The 22,290-nt window shown below is 36.3% G+C and overlaps 3 protein-coding genes across 3 annotated transcripts; 2 read left to right on the forward strand and 1 right to left on the reverse strand.

The window, feature by feature from the left end:
- Positions 1-2,667: 2,667 nt before the first annotated feature.
- tnnt2c (troponin T2c, cardiac) lies at positions 2,668-4,564 on the forward strand. Its single transcript, XM_060890122.1, has one exon. It carries the CDS (start codon positions 2,745-2,747, stop codon positions 3,540-3,542), a length of 798 nt encoding a protein of 265 aa, XP_060746105.1. The 5' UTR covers positions 2,668-2,744; the 3' UTR covers positions 3,543-4,564.
- Positions 4,565-6,052: 1,488 nt separating this feature from the next.
- On the reverse strand, positions 6,053-13,199 carry si:dkey-222f8.3 (Poly(U)-specific endoribonuclease-C-like). The gene is made up of 7 exons (XM_060890042.1): positions 13,175-13,199; positions 10,440-10,539; positions 9,592-9,703; positions 9,004-9,125; positions 8,773-8,885; positions 7,368-7,518; positions 6,053-6,570 (listed from the first exon to the last, which is right to left on the reverse strand). Exons 1-7 carry the CDS (start codon positions 13,183-13,185, stop codon positions 6,310-6,312), a joined length of 870 nt encoding a protein of 289 aa, XP_060746025.1. The 5' UTR covers positions 13,186-13,199; the 3' UTR covers positions 6,053-6,309.
- A 1,967-nt stretch (positions 13,200-15,166) lies between these two features.
- Positions 15,167-22,096, forward strand: LOC132859161 (NADH-cytochrome b5 reductase 3). The gene is made up of 9 exons (XM_060889799.1): positions 15,167-15,324; positions 15,643-15,768; positions 15,852-15,924; positions 16,536-16,642; positions 18,706-18,835; positions 19,059-19,142; positions 19,900-19,985; positions 20,097-20,196; positions 21,244-22,096. The coding sequence occupies exons 1-9, from the start codon at positions 15,304-15,306 to the stop codon at positions 21,417-21,419; spliced, it is 903 nt and encodes a 300-aa protein (XP_060745782.1). The 5' UTR covers positions 15,167-15,303; the 3' UTR covers positions 21,420-22,096.
- The last annotated feature ends 194 nt before the right edge of the window (positions 22,097-22,290 follow it).

Raw genomic sequence — 22,290 nt, forward strand, 5'->3', positions numbered from 1 at the left:
TTATTTGTATAGTGCTTTTAGCAAAGGACATTTTCTCAAATCAGCTTTACAGAATATAGGAAATATAGAACAAAAAGTTCAAGATTTAATATTAAACTTAAACATTTATATATTTAAATGTATTTGTATTTTCCCTCAATGAGCAAGTCTTGAGTCGACTGTGGCAAGGAAAACCTCCCTGAGATGACATGAGTAAGAAAGCTTATGAGGAACCAGACTCTAAACGTGCAATTATAAATCATTATGAACATTAAAATTATTATAAACTAACTTTGTAAATGACATATATATATTCATTTGGAGTTGTGTCATCTGAATTCATTATAGAATAAACACTGCATTTAGTTCCTCCATGCCGGGGCCTACAAATGTTCAACAAAGGACTTGTCCTTTATGAAAATCTAATATGCAAGGATTAAAACTGTTCTGGTAAGCAAGAAATTGTTCAATAATGGGGTGGGGCTTTTAAAAGTTTTAAAAAATATTTATATTTATATATTTATATATATAATATTTATAAATTTATAAATATTTATATGATATTTATATCATACATTTATCTGTTTACGTTTATATATCTTGTGGAATATCTTGTTGAGTGTTCCATATTTCGGGTTTTTCCAGAGTCCGATGTGTTTAATACCACAAGAAAACACATTATTATTTATACTATATATTATATATTATATTATTATATAAACACAGAATTATGCCAATACAAAGGATAGCATTCTTTAACATCACAAGGCATGAATCCAGCAGAAAGAAGGCAGGTCTAATAAAAAGTTCTCCCTATTCGTTTACACTGTGCACAAGAAACGCTCTTTTCTTAACACTCAGGATGTTGATGTGTGAAGTAGGAATACTGGAACTGGGGTCTGTTTAATTTTGGCTCTTATCTGTTATCACAAGTGCTTCTATTGATAGCTACAGCTGTCCCTCACTGCTTGTGTCCTAACAGAGGCTGGATTTAAAAGCAACCACCACCTGCCACTTGCAAATGACAGAAAGGCATGGCGTGAGTCTGATGGGATTTCTCATGATAACTGGAAGCTATTTGTGGAGCGCAATAAAGCTATTGAATATCCAAACAGTAGCCATTTTAATGTCTCCCATTCTATTGTCGAAACTGCTGCTCCGGATACACGCTATTAAACCAGTGCTGTGTCAGTGTTAATGCTGTGCTGAGAATGTTACCCCAGTAATATATGGTTCATTGGTGGTCTCTTTCCATTTATTGACAGGAAAAAAGTGGGGCTGAGAGACTGGGTATAACAACAGATGGTCTACAGGCAGCAACTGTACACCTATAAAGTGCATCTATAAATGGGTACCTAATAAAATGGCCACTGAGGGTATTATTGTGTTGTGAATTAGAAGGTACATCAAGAAAACTTCACTATTCTTCATGATCTACAGATATTAAGGAGCACATAATTGTGATACGGTTTATTAAACGAGTGCCAGCGTGGCACCTTATGATCAGTAAACAAGTAAAGCGTTGTACAACCAAATGCATTCCTACTGCAGCTCTCAGGGACCATCACACTTTCCTCACTTCATAAGAACAAACCCATCCATCCATTCTCTACAGCACTTATCCTACTGAGTTGAAGGAAACCTGGAGCCTATCCCAGGGCACAAGGCACGATTCTAAGAACAAATATAACCTTCTACAATCTGTAAGAGGTTTTTGTATGACACTGTTTCAACAGGTCTATCGAAACTGGATTATATACAAAACTAGATAGTTATTTAATTAAAAATACGTCTGAGAATTAACCTTAAAAAAAAAACGGATACCAAATTAGAGATCTGCCTGCACATCTTTTCCCCAATTGCTAGATAAGTCATTGTATGGTTTAAGTTGCCCCCTTAAACAAGACCCCTAACTTTTAGGAACCGCCTTTGATTGAACAAATGGATGTGTTTCTTACATTTACAACATACACTCTTTTCCAGAGCAACTTACATTTCTTATATACAACGGAGGCTGATGGTCTTGCTTAAGGGCAGAACAGTGGCAGCTTTGTTGACCTGGGATTCATACTCATGACCTTCTGATCAGTAATCCAACACCTTTACCACTGAGCTACCACTTCCCCCAACATCATGCAAGCAGTTGTTAATGTTATACAATTATTCTTGTAGTTTGTTTTCTGGAGACTGGTGACTCACATGGCAGGAATGTTATACAACCAACTGTACTTAGTACAATTTGAAATGAAACTAAAGGGAGAGGTATGCCGTTAATAAAGAGAAATGAATCTCCGGTTCCTGGAAATCACTGGAAGTTTTAAGGGATAAAAAAAACACATAAATTTTTTGTGCAGGATCTTATTAGGACCGGAAGAAATAACGACAACTGATAAGCTTGGTTGCTTGCCTGCTTTAAACAACTAGCAAGGGAACCTTTTATGAGGCACAAATGTGTGCATCTGTTTTGTGACTGAAAAAAGAACTTGGTAGACTTGGTAGGAAGCACATACCAGAGGTCAAAGCCTGGATATGGGTCCCAGAGACACTGGAAAAGGTCTAGAGAAGAAAATAGCTCTTGGTGCATCTGTCTGAAAACCTCCCTTAACAGTCCAAAGCTTGAGGGGTTTCACTCAAGAGAGGTCACATGGTCCAAAAGGACTCTATAAAAGCTCACTCCCTTCAGTCTTCTTATCTCCAGCTGGTGGTGAGCTGAGGCTGTTCCTCAACCTTCTGTTCTCTCAAAGGCAGGGCACAGCATAATTACAATGTCTGACACTGAGGAGATTGTGGAGGAGTATGAAGATGAGGAAGCAGAGGAGGCGCCTGACGTAGAGGATAATGAAAACGAGGCAGAGGAAGAAAATGAGGTACAGGAAGAAGAAGAAGAAGAAGAAGAAGACTCCAAACCCAAACCAAAGCTGTATGTTCCTGCCATTATCCCTCCGAAGCTCCCTGATGGTGAGAAAGTGGACTTTGATGACCTTCATCGTAAACGTGTCGAGAAGGACTTCAATGAGCTTCAGAGTCTCATCGAGGCACACTTCACCAACAGGCAGAAAGAGGAAGACGAGCTGGTAGCCCTGAAGACCCGGATTGAGCGGAGACGTGCAGATCGTTCAGAGCAGCAGCGCATTCGAACCGAGCAGGATCGCGAAAGACAGGCTCGTTTGGCTGAGGAAAGGGCACGGCGTGAGGAAGAGGCAGCTAAACTCCGGGCTGAGGAGGATGCCAAGAAAAAGAAGCTCCTTGCCAATAAGGGCTATGGAGGCTACCTGCAGAAGCTAGAACCGAAGAGGGGCAAGAAGCTGACAGAACGTGAGAAGAAGACAAAGATACTCATGGAGCGCCGCAAACCTCTCAACATCGACCACCTTAACCAGGAGAAACTGGCTGAGAAGGCCAAAGATCTCTGGCAGTGGCTGCAGCAGCTCCACGCTGAGAAGTTTGACCTGAGTGAGAAGCTGAAGAGGCAGAAGTATGACATCAATGTGCTGCGCAACCGCGTCAATGACCATCAGAGGTACAGCAAGACAACCAAAACCACCAGGAAGTCCTGGAAGTAGATAATTTGGATTAGGCAATGTGATGATGTGGTGAACTTTTTTGATTTAACTTTTATATTTACAGTAAATTCTTTTGCTTAGAAAGATCAGCCAACACCGTGATTATTGCTAATACAAACACATGACTGATAGAAACCACTGTGTTAATGATTACAGCTCTAATACTAATAGTCTCCCTGCTTTATGCGGTATTACTATACTGTAGTTTGCATTTTCTGTGAAGTATGAAGGGAAAAGAAGTAAGATTATTCACTATTTTAAAAAGTGTCTCCAAAAAATATAAGCAAAAAAAGAAGACAGCGCAATAAAACATAAGGCAGATTTCAACAGGAAAATAAAAAAGGATGCAAACTTTGTCCACACATTTATCAAGAAGATTGGGCAAAGATTTGATGAACTGCCATGACAAGTTTACCAGATATTTCTAGAAGGATGTGTGGGTGGGCGGGCAAAAAAGGTCTAAAGGGAATTAATGAGGTTAGAGACAGTTATAAAGTGTTATAAAGTCAGATGAGTTGTTGTAGAATATTAAAATCCTGCAAATACTGCAAAGTTGATAAAAATTGTTAAAACAAATATAATGAATATGAATATTATAATAGCGTGTTTTGTTTTCTATACTTGAAAATGTAAAGGAAGAATGTAATAAGGAAGAAACATCTGTGAAACCTAACACACCAAATGTCTTGTTGCTATAAATGACATCTTTCTCTTTATGTCTGTTTCATTTTGTCCTAATGGAATACAACATTTTGCACTCAACTGTTTCCTATGCGGTGAACTTATTTTGTCACATTAAAGTTGCTAACTATTGTAAGGTGCTATTTTTAAGTGTTATCCACTGAAGGTTTGCTTTATCTGTGTGGTGGAGTGGAAGGCATGCCTGCATGGACACAGCGCTATCTCAAACTCGACAGCACACCTCAAACTGAATGTTAAAACAGACAATCAAGGACCATGTTTAAGATTGTTTTTAGCAACAACTAAACATTAATAAAGCATTTTATTCACTTTTGATTAAATGTTGGCTTTTTATTCAGGACACATAAAGATTCAATCATATTGGCAGCTAAGATGTGTTCAGAATGTTAAAGATGTGTTAGAACGACACAAAGGATTTTGTTTGGTTGGTTTTTGCTTCACAATGGGGTTAGAAGTTAGCTAGTATTTAAACTGTTACTAATTAACGTCCATAAAAAGCTAAAAAAAAACCCAAAACAAACAAAACCTCAGAAATCCATCATCCATACACACAAGGACTAAGACAAACCTTACTAAAGTGTTGAGGAAAACAAAATCTGCCAGTTCAACTTGACTGGCTGCACAAGGATCATATTTTATGTGTTTGTGATAACTGATAAAGAAGATGGAGATGAACCCAGTCCATGTAAACTTCTGCTCTTCCTCTGATGGAGTCCAGGCTCAATGGAAGGTGAGGAGCTCAGCTAGAATGGGATCTGCAAGTGTGTGAGTTAAACTTTACATAGGAATGTGGTAGCCTAGTGGTTAAGGATTTGGACTACTGATCGAAAGGTCATGAGTTTAAATCCCAGGTCCACCAAGCTGCCATTGCTGGGCCCTTGAGCAAGGCCCTTAACCCTCAGTTGTATCAATTGTAAGTCACTCTAGATACGCGTGTCTGCTAAATGACAGAAATGTAAATATACATAATTTATGTAGGTTTGCTTATAACTGAATATTAAATACATTTTAAATCATATTTAGCTTGTAATAATTGGTTTCAAGTTTTTCTTCTGAAAAAGCATCCCAGAAGCTGGTAGGATATCAACACCAGTGTGTACACTATCAGAGTCAATTTAACACAGAACAAAGTGATTTTTGAAGGTTAGTGTTATAATAATGTATAAGCAGTGTGTAAATGTGTATTTAAAAAAATCTAAGAATTTAATAAGCTTCAAAATGTTATTTTTCATTACTGTGCGACAGAGAAAGAACAAAAAGTAAAAACTCAACAAACCTCAACTTCGTGGTCAGAACTTAACACAACATTTGTATTTAACCTCTTTTGGCATAGTATTCTTGAGTCCACTCTGATCTATGCAGTTACCCAAAATGCAATGCGTTGTTGATTCTCAACAAAAATATCTAATGGAAGCAGAACTGACCTTATAGGGATGTATAAATAAATAAACAACAAATACATAAATGCTTTCCTATTTCGTAAAACACAACATGAAGGACTAATAACGTCCTACAATCAAATTATTCAGATCAGATTATAATTTACCTGCATTGTAGCTGCATTTTGCAGCAGGATCGGTGTTGAAATTTCTCCCGGAACATCTACAGGTTACAGTATATCAGGAACCCTGATAATTGTCCAAATGGTGCAAACTGAGGGATGTTTTTTTTTCCAAATTCAATTTTGACACATATTTTAATAATGTTGAATAAATCCCTCAGTTTACACCATTTGGACAATTATGGTTAAAATTAGGTTTGTGTTTTTGCAGCATTTTGCTGTTTTAAAGAAAGGCAAATACATTAAGTTTTATTCCTGAGTAACTTTTATTAGTCTTGAATATATATAGTCATATAATGTATATATGAACAAAAGTTTTGGTTCTTCATATGCAATCTGTAAATGCACTTCAGTACAGAAACTGTAAAAACAGCACAATAACACTAATAATACAGTTATGCCAGTTTAAAATTGTAATGTCAGGACTCTGTGTTATGAATATATGACCTACTATAAGGCTAGAAGGAAAAATCTAAAATCCTTACAACCTGGTCCATAAAGAATCTACTGATCTCTGTTGTTGCTGCTGAGTAGTTTGGGGTAGGATGTTCCAATAGCACGTCCATGTCGACAAACCACGATCTCCAGCAAGTACTCGTCCACTTTGGCGATGGCGTTGGTAACGCGCTCGTTGCTCTTCAGGAATATAATGGTGAAGAGAGCCACCTCGAACTCAGGGCTGACACCAATAAACGAGCTGCCCAATGGCTTCACCAGGCCTTTCCAGCTGAACTGCAGGTTAATGACGTGATCGTTTGCGTCCGGCTGTGAGAATCAAACACATCAAGTCAGTCGATTCAAAAAGCGTTTATTGTCATTTCAATCATATATAGCAGACATGTAACAGCTAAGAACTAAACAGTGAAATGTATAGAGTGCAACCAAGTGCAAACAATACAATACGCTACAGGATACAAGCAACAGATGAGACACTGAGTAAGACAGAACAATATTTTGTTTAATGATTGCTTTATTGATGATGCAAATAACCATTAGTTACCTGCTGCACAATTATTGTACAACAACAACAACAACACCTGATCGTTGTACTGCTATGAACTGAATTTAGTGTTTAGTCATTTTTGAATTTTGAATTATTACCCACAAAAGTAATTATAATAGAAGTAATAATAAAGGAGCCATATTACGTTTAGTCCGATAATTTGGCCAGACCAAGATAGATAGACATATATTTATCTAACATTTTTTGAAAATTAAATAAAAATTACAGAATGCTTTTGGTTGGTACTGTGTAATCACTTCTGAAAATATAAACAGATTTACCTAGGTTAAGCTCACATTTATGAAGTTTATGACCCTGAGTTTATTGCTCTATTTTACCCCCTAGTGGACTAAGGGAGACTAGCTCATTTTTGGAATCTTTCAAATCAGTTCAAGTCCATATGAACATTTATAGTAAAACACAAATTCAACACTAAATTCATTTGTCAGACTGTCACATTTGCAAATAATGCATTACACCTCATCATACACATCATTCCCAGTTTGGTTCATCACTGTGAGATTGTATTATTAGAAAACTATATTCATGACCAACATACCATGTCTTTATCTTTGGCTTTGTAACCCTTGTAGTCGATACATTTCAGCTTCTCCTGCAGGTAAAACTGAACCCAGTTATGAAGGCCCATGATCTCTTTCCCGTACTTGGTCTCGCCAACAAACACATGTTCAAATCCACAAGAGTCTTCACTGTATTGAAGACAATGAGACTCAACAGCCTTGACATAAAAAGCTTAAACACAACTATGTTATATATCAAATAAACATATTTACTGAGAATTATGGTGTGAACTAGACCAAAGTAATAACATATAAACTGCTATTCCTAAGTCCGCTGTTGGCTTTGGTTATAGAAATGAGTTTCTAACCGTGAATGTGTATAAGGCATCTCTGAATGACAAACAGGAAGGAAAGACAAAAAAAAAAAAAAAAAAAAAGACATTGGATCTTACGGTAACTTTAGATTTTGAAATTGATCCAAACAAAGTGAATCAGTTGATCTGTTGGTTACAATAACACTTACATATAAATCTTACAAACATCCAACCACTCGTTCTTCAGCTATTGCTCTAAAGGACAACATAAAAACTTAATTCTCTGTACAGTACATGCATGTGACCTGATTGTGGCTTTCATCTGATGTATAATGTGATCTAGTGGATGTTTCAGATTCATGGCAGTTATTTATCACACGTAACATTTGATATGAAAGAAAGAAAGAAAGAAAGAAAGAAAGAAAGAAAGAAAGAAAGAAAGAAAAAGATGGAAAGTAAAGATGGACAGAGAGACAGACAGAGAGACAGAGAGAGACAGACAGAAAATGTTTATCAGTGGTCTAAGAAAAAACGTGTACTTACTATCAGAGGCAAACATAAATGGGGCTACATTGAATTCTCAAATTTGTTCCATATTGTTCCAAGCAGAACCTACATATTTTGGAAGAACCATTAACTATCCAAAAGAAACTACTGAGGTACTTTCTCTAATGAGAAAACTCTTAATAATTGTCAGGACTTAAGGCCATGCGCTTTTGTTTATGTTCCTCATCACGTGTCTGCCCTGCCTTCATTTCTCCACGTCTCTACAAACCTGTTTCCCATTGTTAACCTGTATGTCTATTTAACCGTGCCGCATTGCAGATGGCAGCGCGGAATCATTGTCATTGTTTTGTATATGCAACGTCAGTATATCGTCATTGTTTCATCGTCCTTTATTTTGTTTATTTTTCGTCTGTGTTCCTGTTATATGTATTTGGTTATTAAACCCTACTAATTTGAAGCTATCCTGTATCTGGGTCTGTGTCCCTCCTTCCTCTCGGTTGTGACAATAATATAGTACAATATCACTGTGCTGTGTAATACTGTAACACTGACGCTGACTTGCGGTGTTGATGTTCCCAAAGTCTGAGGTCTTTTTTTTTTTTTTTTTTTATTTTGTACTCACCCTCCACTTCTGTCTCGGTGATAGAGTTTGAACCACACGTCAAAGAGCTGCTTTTTAAACTGAGCTACATCAGGAGAGGCTTGTCCTTTACTGACTAAATACCCATGTGCACGCTGAAAAATAAACAGCAGGAATCAGTCACTGGGAAAAGGACAGGCTTTGTTCCTGAGCATAAAAATGGCTCATGTCAGAAAGTAACATTAGCTTGTACATAAACTGATGGAAGTCTACCTTCATGACCTGGGTCTGTAGGATGGCATCGAGGAAGATGTTATTCTCCTCCAGCTCCTGACTAGTCACTTTCTCTTCCACACCTGTAGACATCTCATAGTTGTCCAAGAGATTTATGAAGCCTAAAGAGAGAAGGTTAGACTGATATCTAAGACAAAACTTTAGAGATATCTAATAAATGTGCTCCATCTTAACATTTTAATTGGATTTTCTTCCATTGTGGAAAAAAACAATATATCAAATATACTTTTAGAACAAATGTTAGTTAGAAGTCATTCAAATATGAGGTAGAAACACATTAAACTGTTTCCACGCCCAACCGATATTGTCTAAGATGTTTTTATGATGCTGAATCACAAATAGATATTTAATTAGAATTAGTTAACTTTTATAGCTAATATAACGTCATTATGTCATCAGCATCCATCTACTGAGCATATATATTAACTGTGGATTAAATAAATCCTCCTAACAAGTAAACAAAATACAATTAAATGTATTCAGGACCATATGGAAGCACCAGCGGTACAGATAATGTTGTTGCTTTTCATGTTGAATGGAGTTATGGAACACTGAAGCAGTACTTACTAGCATACGTGGCAATGCTTTTAAGTTTATCCTCATTGACGTACGTGAACAGAGGAGCATTGGCTTTGTCTCTAGCAGTGTTACTGCCCTGGGCCACGTAATCAGCTTTTCCCTGAGAAAATAAGGAATAAAACATTTCATAGTAAACAATTAACTTTACATTCCAACTTTTCGCTTTTCTGTACTGCACAGATTGAGGGACTTGGGTCACAAGGCTGGAGGACCGGGAGAGGAACCCGGAGTACTCTGAAGCATGAAACACCCCTGAAGCATGAGGAGAACATGCAAACTCTGTGCACAAGGCAGAGGTGCAAATTGAATCCTCAACCCTAAAGGTGTAAAGCAAACGTACCATTCAAATTTCTAACTGGAAACTTATGCAACTTACTGCATAAATTCAAAGATATTTATTTAAAATTGGAGATTCTGCGATGTGTATTGTCCTACCTTAAAGAAGACAAAAGAATCTCATTTAAAAGCATGTGTTAAGCTTTTACAGATGTTCATTATTAGCACAAATGGTCAATTCATGTATATTAACACTGTAATCATATGGAACAACAAGTGAAACATAACTTTATATATGCCTCCAATTCTGAAAAGAAATGAGTATTTTGTCTTACAGACGGTCCTTAATTATTACAAAAATGGTTAAAAGCGTATGTTAAGATCATAGTTTTTTAAAAACTAGCACTGCCATTTTGAATTTCATTTTAATATTCTCCAATTTCTTTGTGCTGTGTTTAACTGTGAAACAGCAACATGTGCACTTTCCAATTCAGGTGCCAACATTTGCACTTAATTTTACATTTGGTATTATTAGTACTAGTTTCAAACCAAACCCCCACCTGTAGATTGATGGTGTAGTCTTTTCCCGGTTTCACGCGGTTCACGTCCAGCTTCCACAACTCATTAAGGATTGCTGAAAGCTCCTGATCAACAGCTGGACTGCAATCAACCAAATATAACATTTAACACATAATTTAAATTAAGCATTTACAAGTGATGATATTCGTCACAGTTCTAGGCTTCCTCCTTTGCGGTTTAGTCATTTTTGCTGTCTCTCTTGCTGGCTTATAGCTGTTGTTTATTTAATTGGATCAGAAAAAAAGACAGATGAATAGCACACTATAGAACAGAACCGCTGAACCAACAGAAGTGTTGTAGATGAACTGCATATCTCCTGTATCAGGTTTCATACGCTAGTAAACATTACCGTTAAATGTTGTTTTTCTTGTTCAGCCAAAACTTCTCATACTTGCAAAAAACAACTTAGTTGTTTTAGGAAAATGACTAACGATGGGGATGTCATACAAAAGAGTTTACCACCAAAAATATCCATTTTCCAACAACAGCAGATCCTGTTGTTCAACCTTCTCGATTTTCAAATGTTTAGGTTAGCCAATCCACTGTGCGACGAGGTGATTAAACATTGTTAGTTTAGTAAAGAATCACATGTCACGGTTTTGATTTCCATTTAAAGCTACATTTAATGTTGTGGAAAGTCCACAAAACAAGTTCCTACAGCTACAGCCATTCCCTCTTCAGCTTCTCCTTTTTGTCTCTCAAAGATATAAATAGAAAAAAAATGAAGCTTGTCATGATAGCGAAAAAGCACAAAGACATCCATTTTGAAGACTTTCCGGTTGCAAAAAAATGTAAAGCCTTGACAGGAGACTCCAAAAACCAAACACACTCAAAGGAAACCTATATAAACATATACCACATGAACAATTACAGTACATACATTACTAAAACTCTTTATGTGGAGCTTCTACTATACAAGTTCTTGTGTAAGTAAAGAAACGATAACATATTAGAACATTAGCACAAGCCTATGACTTTTTTTTATATATAACTTTCTGTTAAAGAAAATTAACCGACATCTTCTGACTGGAGAATTCAGTAGTACAATGTTATAACCATTTCTGACAAATAATCCAGAGGGAAATTACACCGTTAGTCAAAAAGCCTTAAAAAGATTAAAATAATAATTAAATGAGCAATGATTATTTAAAAATACATTCATTATGTCTAAGTCAATATTTCCAAATGTGTCTGGTTCCTATTTTGTGGTGAACAAAGACGCCACACGTTTCCCAACATGGCTTGAGCGTCTGTAGGTTACACAATCATATAGCCGGCTATTAAACATAACAGGGATTTCATGCCTACAATTAATTTATTATCATTATCAGACATGCACACACACCTGTAGGAGACTCCTGAGGCACAGGGAGAATAATTGAGAAAAATTATGGAGATTCTGACAGTTCTGGTGTTTGCATTTAGAGCTGAGTGCAAAAATTTGCATTTAGAGCTGAGTGCAAAAATTTGCATTAACTTAAAAAGGACAAATGAATTTGATTTAGAATTAGGCGTTAACCTTTAATGATGTTCATTAATACAAGTATGGTTTGGTCATATAATATATAATAAATATCTTTTGCATTACTTATCTTATATCATTACTTCCATTACTGACACTTAAGACTGTAACATGCACTTTTGTGCTTAGCCCCAGGTGTCACATACTTTTTGTTGCGACACTTCACCATTATTACAGTCAACTACTGAAATGAATTTCGCCTAGAGGAACAAGTCGGTCTGGTTGTCGACTTCTGAATATAATCTAACTAGTGTCTGTCTAAATGAATGCAGATACAGTATACAACAAAATACCATTATGCTTCACATTTTAGTGACTAAAAGTGTTTTCACATCTGTTCTTCCCACTCGTGCCCTTCTCATGCAACTTCCCACATGACATGAAAATAAACAGGTGTGCATGTTCTCTCTCTCTCTCTCTCTCTCTCTCTCTCTCTGCCTCTTTCTCCCTCTCTCTGTCTCCCTCTCTCTGTCTCCCTCTCTGTCTGGGACAAACAGGTTGCCACCCCATTGCAACACACACACACACACACACACACACACACCCACACCCACACACACAGACACTCACACACACCTGAAGGAGACTCCTGAGGCACATATTTTTTTTAATAGAGCCGAGTGCAAATGTTTCTCTCTCTCTCTCTCTCTCTCTCTCTCTCACTCTCTCTCTCTCTCTCTCTCTCTCTCTCTCACTGATGATGTGAAACCGGATGTTTCTTGACAATTTTAATAAAATCCCCTCGTTTATTATTTTGTATTAAACAAAACTTTTGGGAACCTGTTTGCCTTTTACTTTTTACTGCTACTTTACTTATTAGGACTTTGTCAGATTTGGTCTAAAATAAAAAAAAACTGAACAAACAAACAAACAAACAAAACAAAACAAAACAAAACCCGTCGACTTACATAAACATAGATGCATTTTATCTAAGAAAAGAAGTAAATCTACTTTCATGAAATTGTAGTTTGCATTTGCATCAAGCTGCAGCCACCACATCTGTTATGAATTTATTTTCATTGTTAAGGCATAACAATACAATTATACTTTATAAAGCTGTATTATAAACACTATTCCACTGTATTCTGAATTTAAACCTATTACATCAAAGTATTAATAAGATGATCAGACTGGAAGCAGCTGAAAGAACAACAACAACATCAACAACAAAGTATTAACATATTCATATCTTACCGTTTAGCCATTACTGCACACACATGCGTTGTGTTGTACTTTTCACCAAGCGCTGCTTCATTTTATGCAGGAAGTTAGTGGCCCTGTCAATCAATTTTACTAACTATGAATTCTGACCAATAGGAGTTACGAAAGTAAGACTTGCCTACTTACAATTTCTGTTTTTGACACGTGATTGGCGGTTAGACTCCAGAATAAAGTATGTGGGGGCGTGGCTTTACACACAAAAACGGAAAAACAGCTGAGTGCAGTGCGTGTCATTTGGCACAGCTGAATTGTAATAGTTAGTTCAAGACAGTATTAATATTAGTACAATTTGACGATGCTGTCGTACATTATCAGTGTATGTATATTATGCATTCAGCAATAATGTAAGGTTAGCCAGCTCTCCAGCTAGCTTTTTTGTATGCCACACCATGCTAATGCTAATGCTAATACAAGGAAAAGACTTGAACTAACAGTTGTCAAGTCAAGTCACTGTTATTGTCACATCACCACAGCACATGTGCCTTGGTGAGTGAAATTCTTGGGAGCATGCTCCAGAAATTGCAGAACAATTTACATCCATGTGAAGTTAAGAAACAGTTTACATTTGGGTGAAAATGTGCAAAATGCTCATTACCAGGAGAAAATGTGCAAGTGATGCAATATGCTCATACATAGTCAGTACACACAGTGTACTATTAGACATGCTTAAAATGTGACTAGGGTTAGACACAGAATGCTACACTGACCTCTTAATAAAGTGTATGGCCTTCAGCTGTTATCTGGTTGTTCTTTGTCATCTTGACACCTTTATAGAGTTCTCATAAAGGTAAAAACCTGCTAACTGCATGCCCACATATAATATGATTATATCCTTTTTCTGTAAGCTAAATTCTTACAGCTAAAGTATGATGTCCAAATTGTCCAGAACAGACAAGTTGTGGGCAATTATATATATATATATATATATATATATATATATATATATATATATATATATATATATATATATATATATATATATACACACACACACACACACACACACAGACATATATATATATATATATATATATATATATATATATATATATATATATATATATATATATATATATATAATTGCCCACAACTTGTCTGTATATATATATATATATATATATATATTGCTTGTTTGTTGTTGTTTTTTTACTAGTTTAGCAGCAGTTACCTGAGTTACTTGTAAAGTATTGTGCAAAACAGCAAACGTGAAATGTGAGACAGCATGTACAAAGAGAAAAAGTGTGCAAAAACAGCATGTAAACAGGTTGTTGGATGTATATTCGAAGTGTGCATATTTGGTGTAGGTCTGTGCAGTCCATACAGTTGATGTGCGTGTTGTGCTCAGTACAGTTCAGTTATTAAGGAGTCTGGTGGCTTGCGGAAAGAAACTGAGTCACTGGCTGCTTTCATACGATGAGTGAAGACCTACCTCTTCCTGAAATACTGAAATTCACACTTATGTATATATATTTTTATCAACAGAGATTTAGACTCATTATGTATCCTTAGTATGTGATCTATGGATCCAGTATTGATGCATTAATTGATAATTAGGTCTCTCAATTATATAACTGTAAATGTAGAATTGTTTCACTGAGAAATCAAACAAAATCCTGTTATTTGTATAATTTATTTTTTTTTAACACACACAAAGCTGTATTATAAATTACTATTCAACTGTGTTCTGTACATCAGTCTTGATAAATATAGATCTTTTCATGTCTAGCCATTGTTGATAACAGATTCTTCTTCTATTATTATTATTCCTCTTCCTATTCTTCTTCAATGTTTAAAGCCGACTGCACAGGTGCGTCATTTTTACAGTAAATCCAACTAAAAGTTAGTTGACCTACCCACCAATTTTATTTACTGTAAAATCTAGCCAATAGGAGTAGAGAAAATACGACACGCCCGCCCATGTTTGCCGTTGGTAACGCGTGATTGGCTGTAAGTCTCTGACAAGACAGTATACGGAAGTACAGAAGAGGGTGGAGTAGAATACGTTAGCTTGATATTAGCATTGTAACAGTTCGCCAGTCAGTTTCGGGAGTTGATCTGATACAACTTTATATTAATATTAAACATATTTCACACCTGACAAGATGCTGTCATACATCCTGGGTGTATGTATGATGTTACTCTGAGTATAAAGTGACGTTAGTTAGCTCTGTTAGCTTGCTAGCCTATTTTTGTTAGCTATAGATGGACATTATGTATGTTTTTCTGTATATGTAATCTGTTTAAATGTCCTTTGTTATTATTGTTTACTGTTTGACGTTTGAAGTTTTTGCTGATATTTATAAACATTGTGTTGTGTATAAAGTCGTGGGCCTTGATGATGATGATGATGATGAGGAGCATTTTTTTGGGATTATTCATACAGCTGTGTTAAGATTGCAGTCGTCAGTGCAACAGTTTAACTTTGTCCTAAATGTCTGCAGCTCATTCGTGGTGGCTTTGACAACATCATTGCCGTAATCATGAGGCTTCTGGGTTTCAAAAGAAGACCTGCCATAACCCTGGAGGATCCTAATGAGAAATATCCCTTACGCCTCATAGATAAAGAGGTGAGTGTGAATTCCTGTGAAATGAACCTGTGTCCAATATCAGTATAACCAAAACTTTCCCCTGACACTTGTTTTATTTTTAGATTATTAGTCATGACACCAGAAAGTTTCGCTTTGCCCTGAAGTCTCCTGAACATGTTTTGGGACTTCCTATTGGTAAGATCAGTATATTTTAATTAATGTCACATTATTAAACATGACATTTGGTATACTGTACTTGCACAACCTGTTTTCTCTTTCACTTTTCTATACGATACTCTTATCTGACATGGTTAGTAGCCAAGATTACTCTGTAAGCGTCTGTTAATTCAGTTTAATATTATACGAAACAGTCAGCGTTGTTGCAAAGCTGCTATGGTAATCCAGTTGTAGCCAGATGTGAAAAACTTCCTGACACAACACGAGGAAGAATCCTTAAGCGTAATCAGCTCATTCTCTTCCAGGTGATACGAGATAGTGTGATTATAAATCAATACAGTGTGAAAGAAATGGCTAATAGTATTATTTGTGTTGAAATGGTGTTTAATATGAGCAAGCTGTGAGTACAGGATCATTTTAAGTGATTACAGAAGATAGGTACAAGTGTGCAGCGTCCACCAAAGTACTGAGAGTTGTTTGGGAAATTTCAGGGTGGTCCAAGTTCTGCCTAGTATCAGTCAATATAATGCTTTTAAGACTTAAAATACATCAGTGGATCAGTTGATCATCAGTGGATCACATGATAGAACACAGCACCTTATAAATATATATTTCTTCCATGTTTACAGGTCAACACATTTACCTGTCTGCTAGAATAGACGGTAGCTTGGTGGTGAGGCCCTACACCCCAGTGTCAAGTGATGACGATAAAGGATTTGTGGACCTGGTGGTCAAGGTGGGTCTTCTTTAAATATACCTAAACTATGTTTTTTTTTTTTTATCTGAAACAAACCCAGCGTCGAGATCTGGGCCTGTATTCATGAAAATTCTGAGTGCAAAGAGTTTCTCCTAGTGACAGAATTCTAGGAATATTCTTAGAAATGTGGTCGTTTCCACTCGGATTGAGAAGATCCTAGCAAAGATAAAAGTTATTCATCTTAATCCTTAAAGGACTACAGAATGTTGAAGACGGCTGCCTTGGCTTCGTCGTTCCACGGACATAAGAATCCTTTACAGCCAAAACTGTACATTTGTTTTTATTTTGTAACTGTAATTGTTTATTATTGTTTTTAAAGGACTTTTAAGAGGCTTAAGAGTTTCTTTAGCAGAGAGGAAAATGGTGGAAAGGTTGAAGAGGGAGAAGAAATGTATTGTATACATTTAAAAATGATAGCGAGTTATTTTTGTATCATATTAGATATAATATCTCTGACACAGTGCAGAAATGGTGTAGGTGTGTGTGTGTGTGTGTGTGTGTGTGTGTGTATATAGAGCATTTAGAGATATCTCCGAAACAGAGCTGAAATGCCATAGCTGCAGAAATGATATAATTTGGCACTATGACATTTCTGCGCTGTGTCAGAGATGTTTACATTTACTTTTGTAACATACAGATGTTAGCACATCTCTAATATGATTGGTCACGAGCGTAATCTCCATACAATATAGCCACAAATATATTTTATAATAGAGAAGTGAAGTCTTACAATAGACCAGATTTTTTGTTTTCTTTTTGTTGTTGGACAACCAATCACAATCTTCAAAAGAATGATTTCTAGTTAGAAATATTTTAGCTAAGTTAGAAGCTCTCTGAGATTTTTTTATCTCTGTATCTTTATGAATACAGGCAAAGATTACTAGGGCTGATATTAATAAAACATATTTGAGATATTGGGTGGTGCAAAGTTGTTACAAGGAATTAGGTTCATATAAGCTCAGATTTGATTAATGTTGACTTTTTGAAGGATTTTGTTTTTAGCTTTAAGGTCTTAAGGAACAAACACAGGTCGGACAATTTTGAGATGATGGAGTGGGAAATAGGAAAAATATCATGATGCTGTATTCATGAACGGTGAATATGACAGTGTTTTATTATTATTTATTTACCAAAAAGGTTCACAGAGCATTGGAGTATATCAGGATTGGGATCTCATGGACAACACCCAAAACAAAAAGCTACACAAAAAGGAGGTTTTTGTCCTTTTATTTGGGCACAAACATGCGGTCAGATACGAGACTCAAATAAAGACTGCATTGTTTAAATCAGGTTTAAAGGTTTAGGTTTACTAGTTCCTGTATATTTTGGAGAAAAACAACCAGCTAAATATATTGAATCTATCATAGGAACGAGTGATGAGGTGAGGAGAATTGAGTAAAAATTTTCATTGTTTGGTGATTTACATCACTGGCATTTCAACTGCTGGTATTATTCCAAAGATTTTCAATGTTTCAGATATAAAGAGGAAGAATCCCATCCTGAGGTAGGATGATGTGTAATAAAGGATTAGATTCATTGAATCCAGTTTAGCTCTTCATTAAATAGCCAATTAATATAATAGTTTTAAAATAAAAAAACGTGTCCAGTTCAGGCCACGGCCACTTTGGGTTTCAGATACGGATCTAGAGCACCGAACAGATCGACAGCGACGTTTTAATTTAGCCATAAGTATTGTCACATTTAATGTCGTGGACTGTCTGTGAAATGTTGATTTATTGCAGTCGTTCCCTCACCAACCTGTTTGTTTCTTTCCCTTAAAGTGAAGTTTGTGTGCGCAAATCTCCAATGTCCTGCTTCAGTATTTGTGTAACATTGGGGAGTGTCAGCGAGTCACAAGGCATACAGTCAGACACGTGCCGTAACCTTTTGCAAAGCAAATGAACACGATACTACAGAAGAAAAAAACATCCTTAAACCTTTTCATGAAGATGATCTGTTAGAGCTGTATTTATTTTAAATGAAAAATAACCATGTTCTATAAAACACTACAGCTTTCTTTGTGTGTGTGTATTTTGTTTTAGATATACTACAAAAATACTCATCCAAAGTTTCCTGAAGGTGGAAAGATGTCTCAGTACCTGGACAACCTTCGCATCGGTGACATGATTGACTTCAGAGGGCCGAGCGGACTGCTGATTTACAAAGGACAAGGTGAGCAGTTCCTCTCAGCAGTGAACAGTCTGGACATGTCTCTGAATTAGGATCATGTGTATTATTGGATTAGGGTTAAATCTAACTGTACACCATATAACAAGTGTGTACAGTATCTGTCTTCTGTCAGTTTGTTGGTGTAGGAGCTGAATGAATTCTCTGCTGTCTGTTTTTTTTTTAAATTTGTTGTAAAATAATGCTTACTGACTGATCCACAATTTAGGAGTGTTTGAAATCAAACCTGAGAAGAAGTCACCTCCTGAGGTCAAGACTGCGAAAAATCTGGGAATGATCGCTGGAGGGACAGGTATTTTATTTATTTATTTATTCATTTATTTATTTTTCTATTATACAACAATCTTTGAACTGTTGTTGCAGTAGTGAATGTTACGTAAGGGATAAAAACTTTGTCCTGTAGACTCTCCCAAAAAAGTTGACACTCTAGACTCCTTGAATCATGAACGTTATAACCGTATCTCCTTACAGAAAGCTTCAGCATACACACTCAACGTCCACTTAACGGCAGAAACGTCCTCGTTTATATAATAATCTGCTCAGCCGGTCATGTGGCAGCAGCTCAATTCTTCAAATCATACAGATACAAATCAAAACCTTCAGTTTATGTTTAAAATCTGAATGAAGAAACAGTTTGATCTGTGACTTTAACATGGTTAACGTGGCATGGTTGTTCGTGACGGATGGGCTGGTTTGAGTCTTTCAGAAACTGCAGATCTCTTGGGATTTTCATACATAACCTTTTAAACACAACAAAATGTATTGAATGATTAATTTGAATCATTTGAATGAGTTTTGTGGACAGAATATCCTTGTTAATAAAAAATGGACAGATTGGGTGGAAAGTCTGACACAATCTTTCTCTTTACAGAAGAGAAATTTTTAATATTCAGCTATTATTGGTTTTAGATTCTGTGCAGCATCCGAGTCCCTGTTTACAGCCTTTATGATAGAAACGCTAACACATCATAATGTAAAATACGTTATACACAAAACAGCATTCATCTAGATTTCCTTATGCAAAGACATGTTGTAATTGATTTCTACAGGGATCACTCCCATGCTACAGATCATCCGGGCAATAATGAAGGATCCAAAAGACAAGACCGTTTGTTACTTGCTTTTTGCTAATCAGGTAAGTCACTGCCAGGGTTTTTTTTTAAATTTTATATTAATAAACAGATAGTTGATTACTGATGCAGAAGAAAATGCCTGAACGATAGAAATGTGTTACTCCCTCAAACAGACAGAAAAAGACATCCTGCTGCGTACAGAGCTGGAGGACATCAAGGCTTCTTACCCAGAACGATTCAACCTGTGGTTCACCCTGGACAAGGTTAACGATGGTATGTAGAGCCATCATTGCGTACTGCTCTGGATGTCTGTCTGCTAAGCACCAAGGTGTAGCATTTTAACACAGCATCATTTTACTCTGTATAGGTTTGGTGCAAAAGTGCTACTAAGCCTGCTTCAGAGTAGGGATTTATAACCTCCAGTAAATAGCGGTGCTAAACCAGCTAGCCGGGGTTAAAAGTGGGTTATAATGATGATAATCCAGAGTTAAGCACAGTGTAAGCACAGTGTAAATGGCCATAATCAATTTTATTTTCTTGTATAAAGAATGACAACTTGTAGTCTATTTCTAGTTATTTTTAATACTGTGGAACGTCCACGAGTGAGTTGCTCTCACTGTTGGAGCAGGAAAATTAGTAAAGTAGCACAGGATGGGTGGGATTCCAGGACCAGACTTGGGAATCTAGGATTTAGTTAATACGAACCAAAAAAATGTAACCTGTTAACCAGACAGCAAAACATTTCCAGGAACCCATGGAAGAAATCTATTATTGATTTCTATTATTGCTGGCTCTAGAAACTCCTTTTGTAAAACAAAAAAACCCGAAAACTCCATTTTAATGTATATACTGCTGAGGTATACAGGACACAACACAACAAGAACCAGTTCATACAAATGAACCATTTCAAAACTTAATATCCCCTCTATTCTTAATACCGTGTGGTGTTACATGGATGATCGACGTCCTTAATGAGTCCCTTGTTTGTAAGTGGTGAAATTACAATTGTAATTTTTTCCAGCATTTTCTGCATATTTGTCCTTTATATTAGTGACTATAACGTATGATTCTAGCATATTTGGTGGAATTAAGTGGCACAGAAAATGAATTGGTAAACAATCACATCACATTACAAACAGTTCTTCTGAAGGCTGCAGTGCTTTGCCCTCACCATCGCTCCCAGCTGCTGTTAAAAAAAATTCAATACTCAATATTCAATACTCTTTACCCAACCATCAGAATCTAGAATAGAACATTAACAGAGATAATTCTTCTGTATAATTCACTCACAACCACTGTTCTTTCTTGTTCATGTGACAGACTGGGAGTACAGCCAGGGGTTCATCAGTGAGCAGATGGTGCGGAACCACCTTCCTCCTCCCAGCGACGACACACTCATCCTCATGTGTGGACCTCCACCCATGATCCAGTTTGCCTGCAACCCCAACCTTGACAAAGTGGGCCATTCCACCAGCAGACGCTGCTTCGTCTTCTAGGGGAAAAAATAAACCCAAAACACCACAGTACTAATCCTGACACCTGGTCATAAACGGCTCAGGTGCTGGAAAAAGCTCAGCTTAAACCATTATCGTCATAGTGTCTCCAAGTACACTTGTATTTTGATATGCATCCGTTAGCCTTTGCGCCCCTTTTGGGATTGGCACTTACATTGACTTTGTCATACCAATCTCTGTGTGCTGTTTTGTCATGGCTAAGTCATTATTGGAACCTTTTTTTTTTAATATTTGCTAAATATGCCAATAATTGAAATGCATAATTTGAAGATTAAGTTTTTCACTTTGTTTTGTTATATTTTGAATGTTTTTTTTTTTTGGGGAAGTGCCTTAGTACCAAGCACCTTACTGTAGAACAAAATCTAGTACATTGGCTTTAATATTTTCAAATTAAGATAAATACAAAATATGTCAGCATGCATTACAATGCCATAGCGAAAGACCAGTTATTATACATTTTAATCGTTTATAAGCTGCTTCTTTGCATCATTTAAACTGCCGAATTGCAATAATCGCAAAGTGATGCAGTAATCCAGCTTTGTGCAAAAATAAGCAAAAAAAGGCTGTTTCACCTGCCATAGAGAAGTCACATAACCGAGCACATATTATTAAACGTATTGTATTGCCTTGACAAATAAAGCATTGCATCAAGTAATGAACAGATTTCTCTTCTTCAGTCATTCAGGGCCTGTTCGAAAACAAGAGCAACAAAGAAACCTAATTTCCACCAACAAACCTACAAGGTTCCATTATTAAGGCAGATAATAAAACTGGTCAGCTTATTATCCAGCTCATTATTATAACTAAAATATTAGGAGTAAAATCTTTACTCCGTTCCTGTTGTGGAACAACA

This window comes from Tachysurus vachellii, chromosome 16, assembly GCF_030014155.1.
Source record: "Tachysurus vachellii isolate PV-2020 chromosome 16, HZAU_Pvac_v1, whole genome shotgun sequence".
Classification (NCBI taxonomy): domain Eukaryota; kingdom Metazoa; phylum Chordata; class Actinopteri; order Siluriformes; family Bagridae; genus Tachysurus; species Tachysurus vachellii.

Coding starts and splice junctions, on each gene's coding strand:
- tnnt2c (XM_060890122.1), top strand. CDS start 2,745: ATGTCTGACACTGAGGAGATTGTGGAGGAGTATGAAGATGAGGAAGCA.
- LOC132859161 (XM_060889799.1), top strand. CDS start 15,304: ATGCTGTCATACATCCTGGGT. Junction 15,325..15,642: donor TGCTGTCATACATCCTGGGT/GTATGTATGATG, acceptor AAATGTCTGCAG/CTCATTCGTGGTGGCTTTGA. Junction 19,986..20,096: donor ACTTGCTTTTTGCTAATCAG/GTAAGTCACTGC, acceptor TCCCTCAAACAG/ACAGAAAAAGACATCCTGCT.
- si:dkey-222f8.3 (XM_060890042.1), bottom strand. Junction 9,704..10,439: donor ACTACACCATCAATCTACAG/GTGGGGGTTTGG, acceptor TTATTTTCTCAG/GGAAAAGCTGATTACGTGGC. Junction 9,126..9,591: donor AAGCATTGCCACGTATGCTA/GTAAGTACTGCT, acceptor TTCTCTCTTTAG/GCTTCATAAATCTCTTGGAC.